General features: G+C 50.6%; 1 protein-coding gene across 2 annotated transcripts; it reads right to left on the bottom strand.

The window, feature by feature from the left end:
• Suds3 (SDS3 homolog, SIN3A corepressor complex component) lies at nucleotides 1–27,021 on the bottom strand. Of its 2 annotated transcripts, XM_041648531.1 has the most exons (13): nucleotides 26,733–27,021; nucleotides 24,603–24,672; nucleotides 21,991–22,046; nucleotides 20,159–20,230; nucleotides 18,556–18,575; nucleotides 17,144–17,300; nucleotides 11,825–11,920; nucleotides 10,646–10,707; nucleotides 10,472–10,493; nucleotides 9,645–9,750; nucleotides 3,608–3,692; nucleotides 1,479–1,564; nucleotides 1–1,390 (listed from the first exon to the last, which is right to left on the bottom strand). In XM_041648531.1, exons 1-13 carry the CDS (start codon nucleotides 26,872–26,874, stop codon nucleotides 1,366–1,368), a joined length of 999 nt encoding a protein of 332 aa, XP_041504465.1. In that variant the 5' UTR covers nucleotides 26,875–27,021; the 3' UTR covers nucleotides 1–1,365. The 2 variants fall into 2 exon arrangements, with proteins under 2 accessions (XP_041504465.1, XP_041504466.1); XM_041648532.1 differs by lacking the exon at nucleotides 20,159–20,230.
• Nucleotides 27,022–27,059: the final 38 nt, after the last annotated feature.

Below are 27,059 nucleotides of genomic sequence, written 5' to 3' on the forward strand. Positions count from 1 at the left end.
TTTTAATTAATAAACATCATCATTTATCATGGTTTCTTAAAAATTCCAATGAGAGACAATGGATACAAATGAAAACAATACGTCTGTTTGTACAGTCTTTCCTCCGAGTCAGAGCCACCACTGTGGCCATCCACATCAAGAGGCAACATGAATGGAATCCAAGGGGCTAAGAACAAAACAAATTATTTGTAAAAATTTCTAAAAGCCAGGCAGTGGTGGCGCATGCCTTTAATCCCAGAATTCAAGAGGCAGAGGCAGGCAGATTTGAGGCCAGCCTGGTCTCCGGAGTTGTTCCCAGGACAGTCAAGGCTACACAGAGAAACCCCATCTCCGGGGTTGGGGGAGGGAGGGATTCTGAAATGTGGACAGCCGACTGGAGTCCACAGAGATGGGAACAGTTGCTCGAACCCACTTCTTTACATGGGAACGGTGGCAGTTAGAGCACAAAGAACCCACTGCCCTGCTAGTCATTTTTCCAACGGAAGGGCCAGGGAGGCCAGGGAGGAAAAGAGGCCATGACGGGAGCCTTCATTGGGAGTGCTCAAGAAAAAGCACACAGATTTGGTGGCTGCAGCACGACAGAGCTCTCCTTGTTACCAACATGGGCAAAATCTCAGGAGAGGTTGGGGTTTTGGGGCAGATCCAGCAAAAACAGACTGGGTACTGCAATACCCACCTTGTCACCCCAACTAGCAGAGAAGACCCAGACCACAGCAGGGCACATGATCTTCTAGCCACTGGGAGAGAGGAATTACAAATGGAAATTTCTGAAATGACCACTTCTTCCACCCTGAGCAAGGACAGGCATGTCTAAATAAATCATGTGCATTCAAGAACATCCAGACTCCAGCGTGCTAGGAACATGCAATGGCCCCTCTCCTAGCCCCGCCCACTGGATGCAGTCTCCAGCGTGAAGACGGAAGCTCCAGCCGCTAGGCCAGTGAGAAGCACAAGGCAAATGAGATGCTACACTCATTTATTTCTCGGAGACGGCAGAGCCGAGAGAACTCTCCTATCCCACACTTCCGGGCCTAACAAGGGAAGCAGGCACACAATCCACCAATCAGATCACACAGGAAAACACATTCGCTGCTCTTCATGGGAGAAAGACCTCAAGATACTTATTAAAAAGAGCTCCCCTTCAAACTCAAAAGAGGGTTAAAAAAAAAAAGGATCAAGTATAAACAAAAAAAATAAAATAAAAATAAAAGAAAGTGGGTGAAACCCCCATACTCCTGAGAGTAAGTCTCTGGTGACTGATCTGGAAGAAGCCGAGGCAGGAAAGAACGGTACAGAGATGGAAGTGGCCGGCCATGTGAGTGCCTTGAAGATCCCACAGCGCTCTCCATGTTCCAGGCCAAGCAGCTAGTCCCGGTAAGTTAAGAGTTTTCTATTAGAAGAAAACAAAACAAAAATAAAAACCACTCCAGAAAAAGGGTCAGGGGAGAGGAAGTGTGTAGAAAGGTCAAGCCGCTGACCGCCGGCGGATCACGAAGAGCCCACGCTGCAGCTGGCCCAGATAGATCCTCATCTTGGTACTGTCACTGGTCTTCCTCACCCAGATCTGTGGGGACACGAGAGGGAATGGGCGAGTGAGACAGGGACTTCTGAGGGCCTGGTGTGGGCAGGGAACATCTGCTGAAGGGCCCTCTAAGCAGCAGGGCTTCCGGGCAGCTCCTGGAGCCTGACCGCTGTGCAGGCACAGCCAGCACCCACACGGCTCTGACAGTTTGCTCCATGTCTGCCTTACTCACCAGGACTCGGACTTGGTGATCGTGGTTTTCAACATCCAAAAGACATGCACTCAGGAGTACAGCTTTTCAAACCAATTTAAAAATATTTCCCCTGGTCCAACAACACCCCCCCCACACACACACACACTTTGCTAGAGCTGAGAAAGGACCTCCTACCTCACCAGCTCCTTGGCCACCCTCGTAGGGTGTATTATGGGGTGCTTCACTCACAGCCCTGTGGGGTGTATTACGGGATGCCTCACTCACAGCCCTGTGGGGTGTATTATGGGGTGCTTTGCCTCCCAATACCTCTTTCCCCTCACTGGCTCTCCGTCACTTTGATAATTAAATGGCCTGAAGAAGGTCTGACCCAAAGTCCCCCCCGCCAGACTCTGCAGAGTTCTCTGCAAACCAGGCTCAGGCTGTAGGTTTCCTCTCAGTCCTGCTTCATGTCTAGTGTGATTACTGAGTGACAGAAAGATGTAAGATCATACAGCTTAAAACTGTATGTTGTAACACACCACAAAGACCCTGCACGAAGCTGAGCCTCCTGCACAACCATTGTAAACAGAAAACCAACCCCAAGCGTGCTGAGCCAGGCATCACCCACCCTCCGGCTTAGCAGCCTAACGTGCCTATGAAGGCCAAGCAGCTCTAGAGTTACAGGATGATGCATCGGAAAACCCAGCGGACTCCCAAGGACTGAGGGCTGCCCCTCCGTCACCAGGCAGAATTCTGATGCCCTGAGGCTTCAGCCCTTTGAGAGACACCTCATTTGCTCACCAGCCCTCACTGGCACATTCTGAGAGAATGTGATGGTCGTCACTAAGTCCTGGAGAGTCCTGTGTGCTCTGCAGAGCAGCCCACCATACAGTCACAGGGCCTTTTGGCTGGGGATCGCCATGTCTTTCCGGTTGACCCCCACTCTGGTTCTCCGCCTAGGGAAGAATGGGGCTGTCCCCAACTTCCAAGCAAACTATCATTTTGCAAACTGGTCACGTATGTGGGCATTTTCGATTCAGAGGGCTGAGAGAACCAGGGGCTGAAGTTATTTCCTAATCCAGTCTCAATAGATATCCCGGGCACTGGCACAAATCATTACAGAGGGAGACACAGAGAAATCGACTGCTCTGCAGACATTTGCGGGCTGAGAAAAGATCAGGCCAATGCAGTTACAAGTTCCGGACTTTTTAAAACTTCTAATGGCGTAAGTGAGACACTGCTGACACCTTCCTAATGAAGGGCCAGAGGGAGCCCCAGGGCAAGCCCAGCATCCTGGGGCAGCACACTGAGCAGACCTAATCCTGCAGGAAATGCTCCGAGAGGCAGGCCTGGCAGCTTGCGCTCCAGAGGCACAGCAGAGCATGTCAGACTGAAAACAGTCGGGAGATACAGCGGGCAATATGAGCACCCACTCACTGAGCGCTTCTTGGGTGCTGGGCCTGTGTCCAGTGCCGCACTAAGCCTCAGAGAAGAAACAAGTCTCTGGTATGCAGGAGAGGAAGTTCTAAATAAACAATGAAACACGCTTGAGTCCTCCCCAGAGACCACGCCTTGGTCAGCACACAGCCACGCCAGGGCACCAGGTGCCAGTGCCCCTGCCTTCTGCTCTCCCCTGGGGCTGTCAGCTCAATGGCTCCCAAACCATAGCTGCCCAGGAACACATCGTAGCCACCACAGCACGTGGAGCTGCAGGACTGGCTCAGGCAGGCACAAGGGATCGGGGCGACTCTGTGTGTGGGTAGTTTCCCCTGACACCACTGACCCAACCCACACGAGACAGGACTCCACAGGGCTTTCGGGTGGGGCTTTGTGTTGGGTCTTTCAAATTTTCCACACTTCCTCAGAGCAGGGGGAAGAAATCTGATCCCTACCTCATTGGCTCCCACTGAACTGATCACACAGCTCAGTTTCTGGTTGTCCTTTGACTCTAGGTAGATGGCTTGGCTCTTGTGGTACCTGTCAAAAACAGGACACAAAAAAGAAAAAAATCAGGAAGGGGTAGAAAAACCAAACAGCACAGTGACAGAAACCCTCGCTCCAGCAGGCAGACAAACTTCCTTTCCACCTTAGACTAGAAGCCTCCACTCTTGTGGAGCCAACACTTACCTTAGCCCCCTGTGAAGGGAAACAAAAGGTTTGGTCAGGGAAGGTTGGAGAGCCTTGTAATCTGCTTTCCCTCAGTGGAAGGCTGAATCCGGGACCTACTGAAACCTAGGCAAGTGCTCCACCACGAATCTGAATCCCAAGGCAAATCCTCCACCATGGAGCTGACTCCCTAGGCAAGTGCTCCACCATGGAGCTGACTCCCTAGGCAAATCCTCCACCATGGAGCTGACTTCCTAGGCAAGTGCTCCACCATGGAGCTGACTCCCTAGGCAAATCCTCCACCATGGAGCTGACTCCCTAGGCAAATCCTCCACCATGGAGCTGACTCCCTAGGCAAATCCTCCACCATGGAGCTGACTCCCTAGGCAAGTGCTCCACCATGGAGCTGACTCCCTAGGCAAGTGCTTCACTCAGGCTCCCATAGTAGCTGGATTACAGGCTTAAGTAAAGCCAGCATGCCCAGCTATAATTTCCTTCTTTATTAGGAGTATATGCCAATTTTGTTGCACTTTCTGGCCTCACACCCTAACTGGCTGCTCCAAACACACACAAGGGTCTGGTGACTGACTTTTGTCCAATTACGTCATCGGCAAGAAGAAACTTTGCATTCTGTCCTTATTTTAGCCATGCACTAAAAAAGGACTCATGAGACACCTGCAGTGTTTACCATTGACCACGCGTGGAGTTGGTGGACAAGTTACAAGGTCGCTGCTCTCTCAGTGCTACCCTATGGTGCAAACACTGAGCAGGCAGCGCTCACGGTCCCCACGCGAGCAGCAGCAAAGGGCTTCCGCCTTGGCCCACTCTGGCTGGAACGGCCAGGAAGGTTGTGAGGGGGAGCAGCAGGTGGCACTAGGATGAAGAGGGAGCCAGGCCAAAGCCCAAGTGGCACAGCAGGAAGAAAGTACAACTGGCTCACTCTGGCTACACAAATCTGGCAGAGAAGCCCTCAGGCTCCTATGAACTGCTGCAAAGCATGAGCCCCAGGCTGGGCACCACACCTTGCTGGTGTATCTTTGGGGAAAGAAGCAGACCATTTCATGGGAACAATGGCAGAATTACTGCCCAAATACAGGCTCCACCCGGAGCTGGCTCCAGCCACGCTCTAAGCACTCTCTGCCCTACTTGAGAGCTGAGCTCTGAGGCTTCCAAGTCAATGCACTCCCTGAGAAGAACACTGGAAGGGTGCAGATCAGAAGTGACCGCGGCAGGAGACCGGCTGAGAGCCAAGTGTTCATGCTGCTGTCACTGGCCAGAGATGCCTCATTATGCTACACGGGGCTGTCACCAGGTCCACAGCGTGCACCGCACAGCAGGAGGAGGGAGGCCAACTATCCATGGCAACACACATTTGCCTTGGTTTCTCTGCAGCCCCAGAGTCAGCATTCCCAGTCATTGACAGCCTTCAAAAGAGGGAAAGTGGGACTCAAGGAGCTTCTAAGGGGACCGAGTCACTATGGAGCTAGAGACACGAATGAACACCGCTGGCCAGTCATCAACAAAGATCTAAGGGAATGCACAGGTGACACCAGCCTGGAAGAGCACAGTATGGAGCTGAGCGGAAACATGATATCCACGATGGTACAGCATTGGTAATAAAACATGTCCTTACATGTGTATTAGACACACAAAGAAAAGCTGGGTAAACTTCCATTAAATAAAATCTATAAAATATAAATTATGTTATTATTTTTATTGCACAGCTTTTACTTCTCTACAATAAACAAGTGTGTGTGTGTGTGTGTGTGCGCGCGCGCGCACTTGCATGTCTGGCCAGAGGTCAACACTGGTGTCCTCAATCATTTTTTATTTGAGACAAGATGGAACTAACCCTGGAACTCTCTAATTCTGCTAGACTGGCCGTCACATGAACTCCATGGGTCCTTCTGTTGCTGCCTCCCCAGCACCACAATGACAGGGCCGCGCCACCATGCCCAGCCTTTACATGGGTGCTGGGATCCAGACGCAGGTCCTCGTGGTCACACTGCACTGACTATGATCTCCCCGCTGCAAGAAGCGCATGTCTTTATGCAAGAAAGTGGGTGACATGCCCTATGAGCCATGGTACCTGGGAAACAAGGACAGAGACAACAGACCACGGCGGTCTGTTAAAATGGCTGGCTCTGGAAGACATCCCAACAGTCCTCATGAACTTTGCTCCTCACATCAGGAAAAGCCAGCCACCTGACCAGCACCTGATCTCCTACCACATGGGAGGTCACAGTGTCCACCTCAACCCTTGGCTGTTCCACAGCACAGCTGGCCAGCTTGCTTCCCCAAGTGGCAGGTTCTTAAAACAACTGTCCCTCAATCTCACACACCCCATAGCAGCCTTAGGGAATGTGGATATCAAATTGATTAAATTCTTTGAATTCTATTAAAGTCTTCAAAAAGTCCTTAGAAATTAGTGTTCAAATAAGTTTTCTTTTTAAAGAAAAAAAGCAACAAATAAGGGCAACCTTAATACAAATTTATCTTTTAATTCTAAGAATTCAAAGTATATTCAGAAAAAAAAATGTTAAAGCTACACCAGTACAAGAAAATTAGTAAAAATGTGCTTCTCCTCTCATTAACCCATTGGGTAAGCTGCAGTTCAGCTGCCAGACAAAACACTTTAAGCCCTGAAACTGAGGCCTGCATGCCAGCCTGACTTATCACTAATGGGAATTCTGACATGGGACCCTAGGTAAGACCTTAGCTCTGGGTCTTTCAGTGCTGCCCCAGCAAACCTGGATGGTTACTTTTTGGTTGGTCCAAAGGAGGTATATGGAGTGGGGAGAAGCAACTGAATTCTATGTACTATAGGGACTCCTAATATCAACATAATAAAATTAACTTCATTTGATAAAACCTGACCCACATCACAGCTCCAGAGGCTCAAGGGGCTGGGAGCAGGCCCTGTAGGCCCTGGGGTCAGCTCACAGCCAGGGGGTCCAATCTCTCGGCAAGGAGTGAGGCCATCTCTGGTCACATTAGCGGCTCTACATGGCGGTGTAGAAGGGAGTAGAGGGCGAGGGGGAAAGGAGAGAGGGAAGGAGAGATGGGAGAGGGAGAGAGAAAAAGCGCACATACCCTGCAGCGCCTTCAGCTAGCTATTTTAAAATCTCGGCTCTTTTCAGAGTGTCTTCTGTGAGGGGCCATTAGTCTAAATCAAAACATAAGGCAAACTGATAGCACAAGCTAAATGACATAAAAGCAGGGGACCAAGGCGAAGTCAGGGATGCAGCCGGACCATGCCAAGATGGCGCCCTGCCCAACTCTATACTGCTGATGTCACTACAGCCCCCAGGAAACACCCCACCTCTGGAAGGGATGCCCAGCACTGAGAAACTCTCTTAGCCAAGGGCCGTGTCTGCAGGAGAAGGAAGAACAACAAAGGAAGCTTTCAGAGACAAAGGAACAGAACACCTGGGGCCTGGTGGAGTGACAGGCTGGTTCTGGGCAGGCGAGACCTCAGGTGGGACTCCCAAGACTTGTAATAAGGTCAGGGCAGGGCAGAACCAGTCACCAGTGCCTCAAAAGAAGCTCTGACTTCAGAAACTAAAGAGGAACAGCGCTAAACCCAGAAAGGAAATGCCATTTCTGAAATGTGTTTAACAGCACAATAAACAACTTCGAAATTCATCAAAAAGGTGAGTGTGTTCAGAAGACACTGTTTCTGGACTTGTTTCGCTGACATGAGGAAGATGGTGAGAAGTTCTGACACCTCAGACCCCTGTGCTAAGAGTACCAGACACCAGCCGCTATGGGCCCCTCTTTTTACTACATTTTCCTCCTCGAGACATGCCTCATAGTCACAGAACCAAATTCAGAAAGGTAGAGGAGGCCTCAGTTACCAAATGAGCACACTCTGAAATATCCCACTGCCTGGAAGACTCCAGATCCGGAGAATCATAAAGCCTGCCACTCCCAGGAGGCGCTCTTCTTGTGGCCTGAGCTTTAAAGGTTATTTTTTTTGTTTGTTTTTTTTTTTTCTTTGGTTTTTCGAGACAGGGTTTTTTGGTTGTCATTATTACAAACATTTTTTACCTCACTTTGCCCCTAGTGCTGAGCAGCTAGGGCCTGCCACATAGTGGCAGCACACTGTACTACACTGTCTGGAAGAAGGCCAGAGAAGAGCCGCCTGTGAGGGCAGCAGTCACTGCTACAGCTGACAGGCACTAAAGCAGGTGGAGACAACCTGCAGGCTGACTTGACTTTTTTGACAGAACAGTCTGCATGGAAGGCTCCACTGTCTGGATTTAGCAAACTGCACAAACAAAGTATTTGGGGGGCAAGCAGGGGGATATATCCGTATTAACATGAGCCTTGGTAAGTAAGTCCCACATGTCACAGTGACATTAACGCTGGGATCTGACGATTAAACAACACGGCACATCTATACAACATTTGTATTACAGTTGATACAGCCAAGGTTCATATGAGGAGGTCAGAGGACAACTTTAGAAGTTGATTCTCATCTTCCAGTGCGGGTGTCAGGGACGAAACTAGGCCACTCGGCTTGAATGGGCACTCTGACCTGCTTAGCCCATTGCCAGGCCCAGGATTAGTTTTTGTCTGCACACTACAGCTTTGTGCAGAGAACTGAGCATCACGATTTTGGCATCTGGGGTCCTAGGACCACTGCAGACAGTGAGGTAATGGCCTGAATGTGACCAACGCTAAATCACAAGAGCACACCAGCATTCTCATTTGCCAACTTTTGGCTAAATAAAAACACTGAACGAAACGAGTTATCACAAGGCCATTATAAATGGTAACGACAGAAGCCCTCTAGTGGCCCATGCCTCCTCCATACAGCCAATAGAAAGTCAGGGTATAGCCATGTCTACCTATGGTGCCTGTCTGCACAGAAACACTGAAGATCTTTGAAAAGATGGCAGAATTAATGGCAAGTTAATACCTAGGAGGTCTAAACAGTGTTTGTTGGATGAATAATGTATGAGCTTCCCCAGTTCACTTCAACTGTTTCCAATGAAAGTCACAGGCAATCTGAATGCTTCAAATAGCCTTCCATCTAAATGAGCTATGTTTTAGGATGTCATTTCCCAACTACACTTCCTGGAACACCCTGAAAGCTGGAATAATGTCCAAGAAAAGAGCACAGCTACCAAATAAAAAGCATCTAACTTGAGAAACCTGGAGCTTTGAGAAGGGAGCCTACTTAAATTAGATAGCAAGACCTTTCCCTGACCTGGTGAGACCACAAAATCCTTTCTCCTGCAACCTGGAGCACAGAGAAGAGGGGCAGAGCAGACACACACTGTCATAGCTAGACAGGGACAGTCAGCACACAGAAGAGCAGACACACACTGTCAGGGCTCTGCAGGGACAGTCAGCACACAGAAGAGGGCAGAGCAGACACACACTGTCAGGGCTCTGCAGGGACAGTCAGCACACAGAAGAGGAACAGAACAGACACACCCATCAGGGCTGGGCAGGGACACAGCCGGCAAACTCTAGCATGGAGACAATGTGGTTGTTTGTTTGGTTTTGGGGGAGGAGGCCAGAATCCACAGGACACACTTGGGGAAAATACTGCTCTCAGTGACCTCCCCTGGAGGGATCCACCAGCTGGTCACTCACAGTCCTCAAATGGAATCTCACTGAATACTCGGAATCTGGGCCAGAGTCCCAGCACGTTGGTTTGAGCCCCAACACCACCAAAGAATTAACCAAATACATGAAAACGTAAGTTGAGAAACTACTGGGACAATGTAGCAGCTAGCACAACCGACGCCTCTGAAGAGCTCTTCTGAGACTACTCTGAGTAGTCCACATTCCACGCTCCTCACAACTCACCATCTTTTATCATAGTACAGTTTGCCGTCTTCTATCCGAGCCTCAAATCTCTGGGCTGGAGACTCTGCAGGTGTGGCAGGCAAGTGTTCAGGAGAGGATGGGGAAGCTGCAGGAACCAGAGACACCAAGATGATGAGCCCAACAATGGCAGGCAGTAACTGACACCACCAGAGTGGGGCAAAGCGGGGCAACAATACTGACCAGCAAGCCCTAAAACTGTATTTAGAGGCAGTTGCTGTGCTGGGTTGGGTACAGTGGCCATTGAGGTCACTGACCATTCACAGGGACCCCTGGTGTTGATTGCATAAGCACCTGCAATCTGGTAGTCTCTCATTGCCAGAAGGTCACCACACTGATCTAGACTTAGTGTGGACAACAAATCAGCACAGCTCACTCAAAAACTCTTGAACGTCTCAAGGGCCTCTGCCCAGTCTACTAATGAGTGCTAGGAGCAGCCTGGGGGCCTCACCAGGACCAGATCATCGCTGGGCTGGTAATGCTGGAGACTGAGCTCCAGAAAGTGCGAGACACTGAATATTCCTATGGTTTCACGTTCAGAACTGAGCGTGGGCCTGAACTTAATGCCTGATGCTTACAAAGAGAACCTTCAACAGCCAATTAGATGCCTCCTTTATAATAAACACTAAGGAAAAGACGAACTAATACAGTGGGCTTTTAAAAGAAGAACATGGGAGAGGCATGTTTATGATTCCTGTTGCTTTTCATGATTTCTCGCAGGCAAACAATGAGCAATTTTCTCCTGAGAATCCCACATCCACTCTTCCAGCGACAGGACACAAAGACCGGCGATGTCATCAAGCACTCACCTGGTCTCTTGGGTGACTTAAGCTGTAGGAAGAACAACAAAAAAGTCTCAGAGGAAATCATTTTAGAAGCAACTTAAAGTGTCAGAGATGTCATGGTGACTTTAACAAGTGACAGGGGAACAAAGTGACACAGGAAGTGTGAGCTTTTCAATACATCAAATCAGCCAACTGTACCTTGTTCAATGTCCTTAGATCCTCCATGATCTGCTCATCTGTTAACAGATAGTTTAGCTGAGGTGCGAAGAGTTAAAGGAACATGATGGAAAGGCATGGCTTCCAAGGAGACAGAGGCACACATGCTCCTGACACTTTGGGACTATGCTGTTTTTAAGGTAAGAACTTGCCTTTAAAGAGTTAACTCTCATGCTAAATGTCATGGTCACTGGGCGTAGAACTCAATGCCCCCACCACATAAACTGCTCTGAAGGGAAGGGAAGTTGTCCATTAGAGAACCAGGGCAGTAAGGTGACAATTTCACCTCAGTTTAGAAAACACTTCTGCCCCAGATTTGAAGGCTTCCAGACATACAGGGAAAGTCTAGCCTCATAGTGATTTAAATCATGCTGTGAAGGTAAAGGGACCCAGAGGGTGCCCTCTGCTGGTGGCGCATGAATTACAGACCCACTCTGGACAAACAGCTACATTTAATTTCAACAGGGACAGAACAGCTGCCACTGGTTATATCTATGGCTATACAGTTTCTTTCCAAAAATATCTTACCTACTTTTGGTACAGCCCACAGCCCACTAGTGTGGAGGCAGGTGACTGGTAGACCACGGCATTCCACAGCCCACTAGTGTAGAGGAAGGTAACTGATAGATCACGGCAGCCCACAGCCCACTAGTGTGGAGGCAGGTGACTGGTAGACCACGGCAGCCCACAGCCCACTAGTGTGGAGGCAGGTGACTGGTAGACCACGGCAGCCCACAGCCCACTAGTGTGGAGGCAGGTGACTGGTAGACCACGGCAGCCCACAGCCCACTAGTGTGGAGGCAGGTGACTGGTGGACCACGGCAGTCTGCAATCCTCTAATGCAGAGGTAGTATCTAGGACCATGGCAGGCAGTCTGTCCTTAATTTACACATCTCATTGTAAGTTGCCCCTACCTGGAAAGGAATGCTAAAACCAAGTTATTTCCAACAGAGTATCTTTCCACATAACCATTTTCTGGAAATCTCTCCCACAAAAAGCAATAGTTGAAGACTCTTGTGCAAAATGGCTAACCCAACCTGTGGGTAAATATCTCACATGTGCTTTCCCATCCAGTATCACTACTTGTGGGATGACGGCCCTACAGACACTAGCAAACAAATAAAGGATCTGCTATGATTCAAGCTCGGCACGAATGGATATCGGGAGCCGGTTTTCTCCTCTTGTCTGGAATGGGGACAGGATCATTTGGTCGCCTCCGCAGTTTTCTGGTCATGATGGGTTTCACCTCCATAGAATCTGTGGCAAGAACGGAAATGGGTGAATCTATCCAACTGCCCCGAAGCCAGCTGGAGTCCCTGTAGGGCAAGAGTGTCAGTCCCCACGCCACCCCATCACAGCCATGTGACTGGGCCTGCTTTGTCTACACACAACCCAGCCAGCCAGACGCCAGCTCAGACTGCAGGCTCTATGCTTACGTGCTTAGGCTAGCTAAGTTAGGTACACCCTAGGCCAAGACCCCAACATTATGGCTGATGCAGCCTTCTTCCGGCTCCCTCAAAACCTAAGGGGCTCTTCCTCTTTTCCCTCAAGCTGAGAACCCAGTCATAGGCTACGAGACTGGCAGGACGCTCAGGATCCCAGAGGCTGGGTGCTGCTCGTGGGCACAGAAGGCCCTTTTAAAGGCCACTGACCCCACAAGGTCTCTTCCCAGCTTTCTTTCGTCTTAGCCTTTCTAGCCTGCTAAGGTCATGACCCACACAGTGAACCCACTCCACATGAGGCAATCTCTCCTCCCCCAGCGCAGTCACACTGATCTGCTCTCCCACAGGGATGGGCTAGCCTGGCCACCTAAGTCTAAGGCTGCCTCAGTTCTGTTTCTCGCGCCAGCAGGAGCTGCTACACACGCGCATCACAGATCAGCTCCTGCGAGTTTGGCCAACGAGCCCGAGAGCTCAATATGGGCACCAATAAATAAATAAACAAATAAATAAATAAATAATTCAAACTCCCAGGGCTGGAGAGATGGCTGAGCACTGGCTGTTCTTCCAAAGGACCAAAGTTCAATTCCCAGCACCCATATGGCAAATCACAACTGTCTATAACTCCAGTTCCAGGGCATCTGACACCCTTACACAGATATGCATGTAGGCAAGACACCAATATATGTAAAATAAAAATAAACAAATCATTAAAAATGTTTTAAAAATCTCAAACTCCCAGAGGTGAATATCTGGAGTGTGACAACACTGGAGAAGACACCTGAGCAGGTCAACATGTTTCAGTCATGTGTGGACCTCCAAATACCCAATCCAACTGCCTTGTGTTGGAAGGCTCCCTAGCTTCCATGGGGGAGAGGGACTACCTAGCATCCCACTGGACAAGCCACAGGCCTCTCCAAACCGTCTCCTACCTGCCTTCAACAGTCTAGTTCCTTCCCCATCCACTTGCTAGGAACCCTGCTGGACACGGGAAGCCCAGGCAGTGCTGGGCCTGCCTCAGAGGGAAGGCAGAAGACAGAGCGGGTGCTAGGAGGAGTCTAGAGCCCCTGAGGGACTCCTGACATAAGGATGACTACAACAGGCACTGCCTTTTGTTCTGCGCTCCCTAGGCTGCCTCACCTCCTGTCCCACCTCCATTAGCATACTTCACCTGTCTTCCTCCTAAGTGGAGTCTAAGGGAGCAAGCTGACCCCAAAGAAGCAGAAGCAGAAAGAGTGGGCTGACAGGGGAGGGGGGAGAGGAAGGAGGAGGGAGACAGGCATGTCACTATGAAGTCCAGCAGTGAGTTCTGGGTCCTACTGCACGGCATTGACTGGAATTAACTATAGAATACCGAGTGTTTCAAAACAGCCACTGGAACCTAAGATTGTTCTAACGTTTTCACCATAGGAAAATGGTAAATAAGGCCGGTGAGATGGCTCAGTTGGTGAGGGATGTAACCCAGTGGCAGAGCACTCGCCTCGCGTGAGTAAGGCCCTGGGTTTGACCCCAATTCTTGAGGTGAAAATAATTATAATTTGTTTAGCTATTGGAAAAAACTGAGCTGCAGTGATCTGAAACATACACTTCACTCGAGGCTTGCAGCAGCCAGGGAGGCCCCACTAAAGCACAGTCATTGCCATCTCCAGAGGTTGGCAGGCTTGCCCTTGCTGTCACAAGCCATTGCTGCAGAGGTGACCACAATGGAGGGAAGCAGGGAATGCGGATCAACATTAGGTGTTTGGAAGCCAAACCACGGTGGGAATGAAGAGGCCAATGTTGCCCATGATAGATGCAGCCCACCCACCAGGTCAGGTGCCCTCGTCGTCGTCCCCCCCGCCCCCTGCAGCTATCTTTCTGCACAGCTTTGCCCTGGCTTCCAAAGCCCCTTTCATGGCAACATTAGGTGCTGCCTCGCACAACCATTAAACGAGCCTGTTACATCTTTACCTCACCTTAAACCTGGGAGGTGTGGCAACTCAGTCACCTGGGAACTATCCAAATACAAACGCCACCAGGGCAGATCAGCCAGCAGTCTCTCTGCCCTGACTTGACGGTATGGAAAGAGCCAGGCTAATGAAATTAGGAGAACATGGCTTGAGTTTACCAGCTCCTCTGGGGAGTTGGGGCTGGTGAGGCACTTCTGAGTCAGTGCTGCCACTTACAAACAACATCTAAAGCAAGCAGGTGTCTGCCCTGGGCCAGTGAACCCTCCAGACAGTGCATCCTCCTCACCAGGCAAGACAGTCCCCACAGGAAGAGGCCTGTGACAGAGCAGGGCTCTCCTCAGCATGAGAGCCTGCAGAGAGACCATCCAGGCCTCACAGGAGGCAACAGATCTCTACCTTGACGTGATGATTACTCACAGCACCAACTACAAAGCCAGTATTCCTCATCAAATCCACAGCTTTTCCTGAGATCATGAATGAGTGGCTGCCAACAAGGGCTTGAGGGTTAGAAGGAACACGAGAAAGTGCCCAAGAACAAAAAGCCAAGCGGCAACAGGGTAGCTGACTAATGAGAAGAAAGGCAGATTAAAAATGTTTAAGCCTGGGCTAGAGGTGGCCCAGTGGTTAAGAGTGCCTGCTCCTGCAGAGGACCCGACTTCTAGCCCCATGTCCGACAATCACAACGGCCCACAGTTCCAGCTCCAAAGCATCTGGTGCCCTCCTCCAGGCTCTGGGGGCAACTGCAAACATGTGGCGTGAGCATGTGCACATACAAGTACACATACACACATGCACAAATAAGTCTTAAAAAAAGGAAAAAGAGGGGGCAGGAGAGATGGCTCAGAGGTTAAGAGCACTGACTGCTCTTCCAGAGATCCTGAGTTCACTTCCCAGCAACCACATGGTGGCTCACAACCATCTGTAATGAGGTCTGGTGCCCTCTTCTGGCTTGCAGGCATACACACAGACAGAATATTGTATACATAATAAATAAACACATATTTTAAAAAAAAGGAAAAAGATAAGGCACCTGATGCTCACGTACGGCCTGGCCTTAGCTCAAAGGGTCACATCCAGTGCGCTCTGCCTACAAGCTCCCTACCACCAAAGGGCCCAGCAGGGCATGGGCAGGCCCTGGGAGTGGGACCCCCAGCAGCCCTTTAGGTGACTGCACCTACAGCAGGCGGCTGGCCAGGTGCAGCTTCACCTCCACAGCACAGCACCGCAAGTCCACAGCACTGCAAATACAGTCAGAGCCTGGTGTCCCGGAAGGCTGAGGATGCGGAGTGCCTTCTGCACTCCCAGATCCCAGTCCCTAGGCGACCATGCTCAGACAGAGCAGTTGGCCTGAGACACCTGCTTCTTATGGTCTTTCTCAGCAACTTCTCATTTACTTTTTAAGAGAAATATCCAGGTTGAAGCAGAAAAGGCAATTTGCAGACACCTCCTCTCTGGACGGAGCTGGAGGCGGTGTATCTTGGCATCAATCCTCAGAGGCGAAGCAAGTCAGTCAGTTAGAAGGAAATCAGGCCTTCATCTAACACCAGGGCAGCACCATCTGGGGAAGGCCCATTATCCTTCTAGCTTGGGTGCCTTTCCTCCGCCCTCCATCATTACCTTGGCAACGCTCTCCACACCAAGGTCCTGAATGGCTTAAGGAAGGACGTCAGTACCTTTATGTCCACAGGCGGCTTTAAATGCTTCTGCTATCTGCTTTATTGCATTACAAATGATTTCCTAGCCTTTATTTGTCTTTTCTGCTTCTGTCTCAGTTCAGAGGCTGGCTATAAAACTACCTGAGCAGAGCCCACTGCTTGTCAGTAACTAGGACACCAAAGCATAGGTAAGGTGAGCACGCCCTTACCTGCCGGGAGCGGGAGCAGTTATACAGGGACAGGATGTCCCACTAGGCCAATGGAGCCTCGGGAACAGCGGGGCCTCCAGCAGAGAGCCATGAAGCATCAAAGCAGTCACAACCACCATCAAGAAAACGGCATGCGGGTCAAAAACAGGTGGGGAGGTTGGTACCCGAGAGGGTGGCACCATGTGCAGCCCAAGAGAAAGAGCACTGAACAGGGTAAGCAGCACAGCCCCAGGCACTACTCCAGCACCCACTTGGGGACCTGTGGAGGGGGTCACTGTGTGTGGACAGGGTGCTACTCCAGCACCCACTGGGGGACCTGTGGAGGAGTCACTGTGTGTGGACAGGGTGCTAAGCTGGTTCAGAGCACAGAACAGAGGGGCACACCAGCTCTAACTGCCTGCTTTCTGATCCAAAGTCGGCCAAGGATTTCCACAAAACTCGCAAGTCCTACAGAGCCCTGTTAAATCTGGCTCTCCCAGAGCCCCAGAACCTTCTGGACAGTGTGAAGATTAAGTTTCAGGGTATGCAGAAGAGCACGCCACCTATGTAGCCAGGTGACAAACTCAGCGCTGACTTGTAACAAAGTCCTTGCCAAGCTCTAAAGTGGCTGGCTCCTGTGATTCACCAGTCTGCAGACGGGAACGGGTGTTACCACAGTTCCCCCGAGACCTGTCTGTAACCTGCTAAATTCCCATCTGCAGACGGGAACGGGTGTCACCACAGTTCCCCCGAGACCTGTCTGTAACCTGCTAAATTCCCCGGTGACAACTAAACCCCAGGTGACTAAGAAGGAAACTAGTCTTGAAGTCTGCTCTAGACACTTAGGAGATTCCTGAAGGAATCACACGCAGGCTGAGCTCACAGGACAGACACACAAAGCCACCTTCCTGTAGTAACCAGGGCGATCTCCAGGTGGTTCTGGTGAGAAACTGGAAATGAGAGACACAAATGGCAGCTGACAAGGCACAGCCTGCAACTGCTACTCAACAGCCTGCACGTGGCCTGCCTGTCATGCGCAGACACCCAAAGGCAGTCGTGAGATGAGGTGGCACCTGACCCTCTACAGGGGGAAGCTAAGCAGCTTGACCGACCAAGTCCCCATCTGGTTCAGGGTGGAGGTGAAATGCTGACTGGGTCAGGAACCCTGCTCTCCAACAGTAGACCTGCCGTGGAGGCGGGGCCGTGAGGCGGGGAAGGACTGAGGCAGCCCAGGCCCAGGGCTCCTTACCTCCTGTCAGCTCCATCGTGAGCTTCTCGTTCTCGATCATCTTCTTCTTCTCCTCGAGCTCGGCGATCAGGTTCTCCTTCAGCTCCACCTTCTTGTCTTCAAACTCCTTCACAGCCGCCTTCTTCTCTTTGATATAATTCCTTTCCACCTGTTCGGTCTGACCAGAGGAAAATGGGGCTGGGGTGGCTGACCAAGCCTGAGACCTCAGTCACCCACACTGACCTGTGGAACCAGGGGTCTCGGGGACAATTCCAAAAGGTGCCCCAAACCCAGCCATGTAGCAGTGCTCACTCCAAGGTACTGCACTGCCACCCGGGTCCCCCTTCTCCCCGCTTTAGCATCAAAACAGAACTTGAGTCTCTACAAGCTAGCAAGGGGGTCCCTCTAGGAAGGACACAATTTCAAGTGAAAACAGCCCACTCCAGATGAAGTTTCTGCATTTAGAATTATATAATATTAAAGCCAGACAGCGTGCTATTATGTTTGATCCCTAAGAACAAAAGCAACTACAGACCATTCATTAGGCGCATGACCCTTCAAGTACTCAAGCATCAAAATTAAGCTATTAATAAAATAAAAAACAAAACTGCCTAAAAGCCTACTTGTGAAATCTCACCAGTGTCCTGGGTGATGACTGTAGGCTGGAGAACACGCTATGCCTGGCTGCAACTGTGTGCGCCGAACTAATTTTAGTGAAAATGTCTTCCAAGTAATGTGAACCTGACAAACCGAAAAGCACCCCTTACACCCTCTAGGCCCTTCTAACCCTCTAGGCCCTCGTCTCAGCACCACGGCACGCAGCTGCCTGTGACATGAAAGGAAACGTTAACTCCATCTTGCTCCAGGCCCAGTGAAGTCCCAGGCCCAGTGAAGTCCCAGCGTAGGACGGATCTGTGGGGCCAACTCAGCGACTGGGCTGGGGGCGGGGGTGCTAGCAAATCACCAGGCAACATGGCCCTGAGACACCTCAATGGTCACAGTGTGAGACAGAGGCCTGCAGACAGGCTGTGGGCTGGAGAGACGGTTGGAGAGAGGATGCTTGCTGCTCTTCCAAAGGACTTGAGTTTGGTTCTCAGCACCCATGTTGGGTGGCTCACAACTGCCTGTGACCCCAGCACCCCCTTCTGGCTCCAGAGGCACCCACATACATGGTATTCACTCACTGATGCGCACGTATACAAGTTAGATTTTAAATAAGAAAACAACAAACAGTGAGGGGTGACATCCCAACCCCGTGTGGTCAGGAGGGAGCGCACAATACTCATGAGCAGACCAGCATCCCTTCCTCAAGCAGACACTGGTGAGGTGTTCCAAACCCAATACTTGTTGACAGAAGGAGAGGCTGGCAGATCAAGAGTCAAACCATAGCCTCAGAAGGAGCCTGCAGACCCAAACGCTCCCGGGGTACTTACTTCCAGCTGGAGGAAGAGCTCTGCAAGAGAGGAAAGGGCAGTTAGAGTCGCCCAGCCACCATCCCTCTAGATAAGGCTATCAGGATTCACTGAGTCTCAAGCGCTTCTACCGACAAAATGCAAAGCTGTCCTCCTTCAGGCCCAACCAGCAGGACAGTCCAGTGAGATAAAACACGGCCACCTCAGAGACAGAGACCTTATGGAAGCTTTCAGGGTGGACAGCATGCCTCCAGAGGACAAGGGGCTGGGCTCAGTTGGGGCTTAATTTTGAGGCCTTCCCTGACAGACCCAAATTCATCAAGCCCTACTCTCTGCTTCCTTAGTCCTACTGTGCATCAGACAGTTATTAACTGTTTACCTATGGAATGGCTATTCTTGGTTGTCAGCTTGACTATATCCAGAATTAAATAAAACCTAAGTGACTGGGTATACCTGTGAGAAAATTTTCTTTTAAATCATTTGAAGTGAGAAGATCCACCTTTAATCTGGGCCACACCTTTTGGTGGCAGCCTGTACAAAGGACATGGAAGAAGGAAGCTTGCTCTCTTTGCCTGCCTGCCCTCCAGGTCTCTGGCAGTCCATGCCCTCACTGCATACACTGAACCGGCTGAGACAACCAGCTCCAACAGTGCCGGATTCTCAGACCTTCCACAGGGAGACAGGCACTGTTAGACTAGCTGGATCACAGCCCTAAGCCACTGTAATAAATCCCCCTCTGTGTAGAGACTCTGTTCCTCTAGAGACCCTCATACGGCCCGGCAGCCTCCACCAGGAGGTGGTATGCTTTGATAAAGCCAGCATCTGAAACAAAAGGTATCTGTGACTCCCATCTTTTCTGGGTCAGTATGGGCTATGAATAGACCATGGATAGACCAGAAACTTCTGGGTATCGCAAGTTCCGTGTTCTCCTTGGCAGGCCTCAAATCCTGAAGACCCATTTCCCTGTGGAAAGCACATTCACTCATACCCCCTGGAGCTTCAGACTTCCAGAACTCAGACGATGAGCCCAGGCATTGTGTCTGACAAAAAGCACTCAAGGCAAAGAAACCACTCATCCCGGAAGTCACTCCAGCCCAGGGAGCCGTGGGCACAGGAACTACCGTATGGTTCTTTAACTTCTACTGTTCACTGATTTTCTGTAGATGGGGCTCCTTGGCCAATGACATGGAGAGTTTCCTAAAGCCATGGACACTATGCTCCAAGTACCAGTGTGCACAGATGTCAAACACCCGAGCAAACACGATGTGGAGCGGACTGAGGGCATACATTCCATGCCAGCAAGTGCTTGAAACACATGGAGGCCATGACAAGATGGCAGTCCCCTTCTCAGGCACAGAAGAAACCACAGGCACAATGAACTACAACCTCTTCCACACCAGCAACTCAGGTTGCCCAATATGCCACCAAGTGCACCAAGCAAGGAGCAGCCCCGGCACCTAGATTCCTAGAGGATAGGTAGGTAAACAACTCTGGCACACTCGTCCATCCCCTCTCCTCTGCCCCAGTGAAGACTTGGGTGTGTTCTATCTAGAGAACAGCTCTGCGCTCTATGAGCATGAGCGAGCAGAAGGCAGGCGGTACTGTGTACACACTGGAGGCCTACCTGCGTTTCGGATCCTCTCTCTATACTGCTGATCCAGCTTCTTCATCCTCTTCTGATATTCCTGTAATGTACCTGATGGGGCAGTCACAAGGCACAGAGTGACTCAGAAAATCAGCCCGCTATGCCCACACCTAAGTCACTCTTTAGCATCCGGAGCAGGCCTAGAGAGCCGTACCAGAGAAGAGACGCACAGCAGACAAGACCAGAGACCACATGGAGCCCCATCAGACCAGCCGGGGTGGGGGAGTGAGGCCAGGAGAAGGGCACAGACACCCAGATGGCACTGATCACGGGGTTCTACAGTCTAAGACAATGGGCCTCCCTCTCCTGGAGAAGGGCCATTCCCTTACAGTGAAGTCTATGTCAAGGCTATCCTGCTATGGGACCCTGTAAAGACAGTCACTTGTATTGCTTTAATAAAATACTGATTGGCCAGAAGCCAGGTAGGAAGTATAGGCGGAGAAACCAGAACAGGAGAATTCTGGGAAGAGGAAAGGCTCAGTCTGCTGTCATCACCAGACACAGAGGAAGCAAGATGAGAAGGCCTCACTGATAAAAGGTACCAAGCCACATGGCTAACACAGGTAACACAGATTATGGTTAATGTAAGTTATAAGGGTTAATAAGAAGCCTGAGCTAATAGGCCAACCAGTTTATAATTAATGTAGACCTCTGTGTGTTTCTTTGGGACTGACCGGGGGCTGAACCAGGTGGGACAGAAATCTCTGGTCATCACTATCCGGGAAGCCTTTCTGTAATGGCGAAAAACCCTGCCTTTGCAATGTCCAATACAGTGGCCAGTAGCTATGTGGGGGCTACTTCAGCACTCAAACTCAATCAATACAACTGAGGAAGCAGATTGTTAATTTTAATCAGTTCTATGAGACTTAGTCATGTGGCCCGTGGCAGTCAGTCGGTGCAGGTACAAACCCTGAAACCTCTGCTTGTTCATTTCTCCCCAAGGCAGCTGTCATGAGCTCCCATCTGTAGGAAGCACTTGTTGGCATGGTACCCGGCACAGGAAGGAGCACGGCTCCTGGCAGGAAGAGCAGTTGCGCTGACAGGGACCCTACAGTGTGCTGCAGAGACGACAACTAACCTGTTTGGATTCACACTACGGCCAATGCTCTGTTCCGGGCCCTTCTTTCCTCACTTGGTAGATGAAACAAGAGATGGGACATGCCCCAAAGTCACATTCCTTTGAGAGCAGTGACACTGGGTTGCAAGCTTGTCATAGAACTTGAGGAGCCGGTTCTCAGTCTCAGGCTGCTAAGCCTTTCTTTAACCGTCACTGTACTTCCAAGACATGGCCACTTATAATTTACCAAGAGAAGAGAACAGCATGGTGAAGCGTGGATTGGCTTAGGAAGGAGGAAAACTTGGCTCCTTTCATAATGAGGTCCTTATTGCTTAAAAATGTTTTTCCGTGAACGTGCACGTCTGCGTGTGTACCTGGAGGTCAGGACACCTTCCGGCATTCTCTCCTCCCACCGTGTGAACTGTGGACACCATCATCATGCCATGAGGCTTGATGGCAGCTCCTTTGCTCACTGAACCATCCTGTTGGTCCACAACCTCCTCTTAAAAATACAAAGTCTATCTTAGACATGGTGCCGAGGACCCAAGGGAAACTTCAGCTCAAGAATTTGTTCCATACTAAAAATGGTGAAATATAAAAGTAAAAACTCACGTTTGTGACAAGAGACAGCAGAACACATACCAGAGGGCTAACACAAGCCAGACTCCACCATCACTCATGCTCCCAGACAGACATAAACTCCAAGGACTTGTGCCCAGGGCACTGTGGAGGAGCAGGGCAGCCCCACACCTACCTTCCTGTAGCTGCTGCAGCTGCCTCTTCAAAGACGCCAGTTTGTCCTGATACATCCTGGAAGAGAGGAAGAATTCAGCTCTGGCTCAGTACTGGCAGACCAGGCTGCCCTGGGTGTACCCCAAGTGCTCTTCAGGCAGAGAAGGGGAGTCACAAAGAGACACGCCCCTGGACACCTGCAGGGTGTACAATCCCAAGAAGCAGTTCGAACCATGCAAAAGTGAGAGTGCTGGCATTAACACGTGTCTACATGAAGGGTTAATCAAGAGAACAAAAAGATCGGAAGACATTCTACTCTCTGGAACTTAAGATGCAGAAAATGAGGTTAAACACAACTTCAGTATCAACCATACCTACACAACCCTACAATAAATTATAAATGAAAAAAAAAAGGGACTGAGGAGATGGCTCAGAGGCTAAGAGCACTTGCCACCAGACCTGAGTTCTAGTCCTGGGACCAACACAGTGGAAGGAGAGAACCAACTCCTGCAAGTTGTCCTCCGACTGCCACAGTACAGCGCGGCATAACCCTCTCAAGGCACAAAACACACACACATGAAAATGTAATTTTTGAAAGGCTCGTGGATGTTAGAACAAGGAGCCGCCCTCAGTGCACCTCCCCTGCAAACAGCACAATGTATAACCACCAACCCTTGGGTCGCCGTAAACCCACTGCATTTCCAGGATCAGAAACACAAAGCTAACTCAGGCTCAGTGCAGGAAGCTCTTCAGCCCTGGCTGGGCAAGAGCACAAGACACACTGAGCAATGGCCGTCTTCTCATTGCTCACGCCGAGGGACTATGGGTGACTATACACATGAGCTGTGAATTCCAGGTGTATCCACCTGGGGGCAATAATTTTGCTTCTACATGGAAAACACCCCCAGTTTCTCAGTGACAATAGCAATAACAAAGGCCTCAAAGAATGTCCTTCACCAAGACCTTTCCACTCCTCAAAAAGGCTGACGATGAAACACCTCTTTTCAGAACAGAGAGAGGCTCAGGAGCCCCCTCTCAGGCCCCTCTTTTCAGAACAGAGAGAGGCTCAGGAGCCCCCTCCCAGGCCCCTCTTTTCAGAACAGGGAGAGGCTCAGGAGCCCCCTCTCAGGCCCCTCTTTTCAGAACAGGGAGAGGCTCAGGAGCCCCCTCCCAGGCCCCTCTTTCTGACAACACTTCTGTGCAGCTCCTGTTCACCGTGACGGAAAGCACCCAGTTCTCATCACAATGGCTCAGAGGTTAAGAGAACTGGCTGCTCTGCCAGAGGACCCAGGTTCAGTTCTTGCCCCAACATGGCAGCTAACAATAGTCTGAAACTCCAGCTCCAGGGATCCAACACCCTCTTCTGAGGGTATTGCAAATGTGGTACACAGAACGTGCAGACAAAACACCAATACTAAATAAATAAATAAATAAATAAATAAATAAATGGATCTTTTTTTTGGGTGGGGGGAGCTGTTTCTGAAACCTGACCAGGACTAGAGAGGAGCAGACGCCCAGATGGGGTCTGAGAAGTCTGTGGGACCCAGGGCATCAAGTCCCGCCACATAGAGGTAGTAGCCAATTCCTGCCACTGAGTCCTCTAAACAGAAGGCTTGCAGAATGCAGAAAGGGGAAGGGAGGACACCAGATCCGTCGTGATCCCGTCCCAGGAAGAGTCTGAGACAATGCATTTCAAACAGGCAGACTCCCCATGAAAAGTGGGCACAAGAGAAAAGCCAGGGAGAGTTCCCGGGTGCAACTGAGAACACGCGTGTGAATCACTTATGTAACCTGTGTGCTGCCTCAGAAGCTGCAACCCAGCACTCAGGAGTGTGTAGCAGGAGGACTGTAAGGAGTTGCCGGCACCCTCGGTGACAATGATTCCCAGAGAATCCTGAACTGCCGAGTGAGACCCTACATCGTCTGACACGTCCTATCCTCCCGCCCACCTGACACAGACAAAGGCTGGAGCAGTACAGGGGACGCAGCTGCAGTCCCAGCTACACTGGAACCCAAGTTTGGGACCAGTATGGCAACATGGCAAGACTCTGGGTTTTGTTTCTTGTTGGTGGTTGGTGATATGTTTTCCTTGTCCAAAAAAAAAAAGTAAATAAATAAATAAATAAATAAAAAGCAAGGCCAGGCGTAGTGGTGCACAATGTTAGTCCCAGCACCCTGTGAGCCGGGGGCTAGGCTGGTCCTAAAATCATTCCCCCACTCCATCAAAAAACAAGCAGGACTTTGGTTTCTCTGGGTACATGTGACTGTGGCTGAAGACAAAGGAAGGCTTGGGTGAGGCTGTGAGAGCAAATAGCAGACAGCAGGAAGGGGTCAGCAGGCTGCTCCGATCCCAGCTTCCCTGAATCTCAGGACACTCAGAATACCTAGCATTTCCTACAGTGTGCAACGGGACTAGGGACCTGCAAGATGCCCATGTCTCTGGGCACCCGTTTCCACATCAGCCTGCAATGGCCTCACTGCCCTCACTCCACCCTCTCCAGCACAGCTCTTGCTGGCCTCACAACAGGAGACTCCCAGACGCGGTCAGAGGGGAAACTGCAGGAAAATGAGAGCTTTGCGAGCACTAGGGTCAGAATCGGAGACTCCAGAGAAAAGGCACAAAGCCAGACTCACTGTTCCTTCATCTCCACGTAGTCTTCCTCATCGTGCTTTGCCAGGTCTGTCTCACTAGCGTCCTCGGTGTCTGTACGAAATAAGGGAAGAAGCGACAGCTGAGATCACAAGTCACACAACTGGTATCACGACAGCGTAATTAGTGGGCACCTGGGAGAATAACAAACTTCTACCCAGCGTGGGTCTGCATGAACCTACTAGCAAAAACAAATATATTAAATATGCTTAAAGCAAAAAAGAAGAGGTCTTTTCTATCTTGGATTTATGCTGAGAATCTGCTTTTATATGCCATACAGTCAGTAAAGAGGAGAGGCGCACGGGATCGGCAGTCCTGATGAAGGCCACAGAGCGGCAGAGTGCGTAGTTCAGTGAGAGAGGATGGGGCATGCACGTGCTCACCCGCCACACATTAGAGACACACAATAAAAAGGAGGCCGTACCCACAACACATCCAGTTCTAAACCTGAAATGCTTTCAGAGTTAACAGATGAAAAAAAAAAAAACGGGAGAGGTGCAAGATAATTTTTAAAAAAATTGTTCCAAAACCTTGCATGGCCAAAAATAGATTTTTTAAAAACAGGGGCTGGAAGCTGTTCTTTGCAGAGGATATGGGATTGGTTCCCAACACCCACACCAGATGGTCTATAATGTCTGGTAACTTCAGGTTCAGGGGATCTGGTGCCCTCTTCTGGTTTCAAAGGGCACCTGTACATACGTGGTGCACATAAACTCAGGCACACAGACATACACATAAACAAAAATTAATGAAAAAACATTTTCAATTATATTCACTTCGTTTTATATGTCTGGGTGCTTTGTCTGCATGTGGGTACACTGCCTGCATGCCTGGAACCCACAAAGATCAGAGGTCAGGAGGGACTAGATCTCCTTCCTGGAGCTGGAGTTATAGACAGTTATGAACCATCAAAACCTGGATCCTCTGAAGAATCAGCAAGCGCTCTAAACGGCTGAGCCATTTCTCTTGGTCCATATATATAATATTATATATACTAATAAATAATAATAATTTAAACTGGTCTTAGGCAAATAGCTGAATCCAATAACTCCTACATCGAAGAAGGAAGTCAATTTTGTCTTCACTGCACCCCCTTGTGGTCATTAAAAGCAATGCAGCGTCTCACATTGCAAAATCCCCGGTTAAGCCTTGCCTTTTAACGGAGTTAAACCAAATGCAATCAGTTCCTTCAACATTCTGTTCTGTAAAAAGGGCGGTGGTGGCACACGCCTTTAATCCCAGCAGAGGCAGGCGGATCTCTGTGAGTTCGAGGCCAGCCTGGTCTACAAGAGCTAGTTCCAGGACAGGAACCAAAAGCTACGGAGAAACCCTGTCTCGAAAATAAAAAAAAAAAAAAAAAATCTGCTCTGTAAACGTTGCTTTTTTTTTTGAGAGGTACTTTCACAGAGGTCCTGTCAAGAGGTAGTCAGCTATATCCCTAGGCACTAGAGAGACTAGAATGAGTAGGACAATCCTCCTTGAGAACAGCTGAAGTAGCTTTTTTTCTTTTTACGGCCCGACTTTGTGCCGGAATACTATACTCCACTCATACAGAGGCCGCCCCGCCTCCCCCTCCGCACCTCTCCACCTATTAGCCTCTCCTCCACTTAGCCAGCTCCTTCCTCAATCTCTTTGGGTGTCCCTCACACTAGCCACTAGAGCACACAAAGTCCAGATTGAGAAGTGGAGCTCTGGGAAGCAAGAAGGCAAACGCAAAATACTCGGGACTGAAAACAACTCCCGACCTCCCCTGCGTCTGCTTCACAGCGGCAAAGCGGATTTAACCCTTACACCCACCCAGGAAGTGAGGACTCCATACGACTCCGCATCAGGTGGGCAAACAAGAGGCTGGGCACCTTGAGGTCACAAAGCTGGTGTAGTTGCCAGACAAATCAATACTTACACCTGGCTAGTTCCAGGTCCCCAAGTGGAGGCAGGGCGTTAAGCGTTTTGAGAAGAGAAGCTGGGCATCACTCCGACCCAAGTGCACTCCGAGGGATGACATCCCGAGAAGATCTGAGACACCGAGCAGGAAGCCCTGGCTCTGGAGAGCTCTGGCGACATCTGACCCCTACCCCATAGCCCCCGGGCCCCGATCGCAGCCCGGACCTCACCTTCGTCGGACTCGCGGCCCCGGCAGCTGCGCTCGTCGTCCTCGGCGCTCTCCAGCTCCTCGTCGTCCTCGGGGTAGTACTCCGGGGCGGGCGGCGCTGCAGCAGGGGCGGGCGCGGGAGCCAGCAGCCCCGCGGCACTCATGTCGCCGCCTCGGGCCGCGGCGGAACGTGTCCCGCGGAGATCGCGGCCGCCTGGCTGCGCCCCGGACTGCCCCCACCTCGCGGAGCCGGAGTCGCCGCCACCCGGTCTCCCTCGGTGCCGAGCTCCGCCCCCGGCGCCCGCGCTGGGCAACGGGGACCTAGCGCGGCCGGCCACTTCCGGGTCGG

Source organism: Microtus oregoni, unplaced genomic scaffold, assembly GCF_018167655.1.
Source record: "Microtus oregoni isolate MIOR12 unplaced genomic scaffold, Mior012 000003F_ref0000135, whole genome shotgun sequence".
NCBI classification, from domain to species: domain Eukaryota; kingdom Metazoa; phylum Chordata; class Mammalia; order Rodentia; family Cricetidae; genus Microtus; species Microtus oregoni.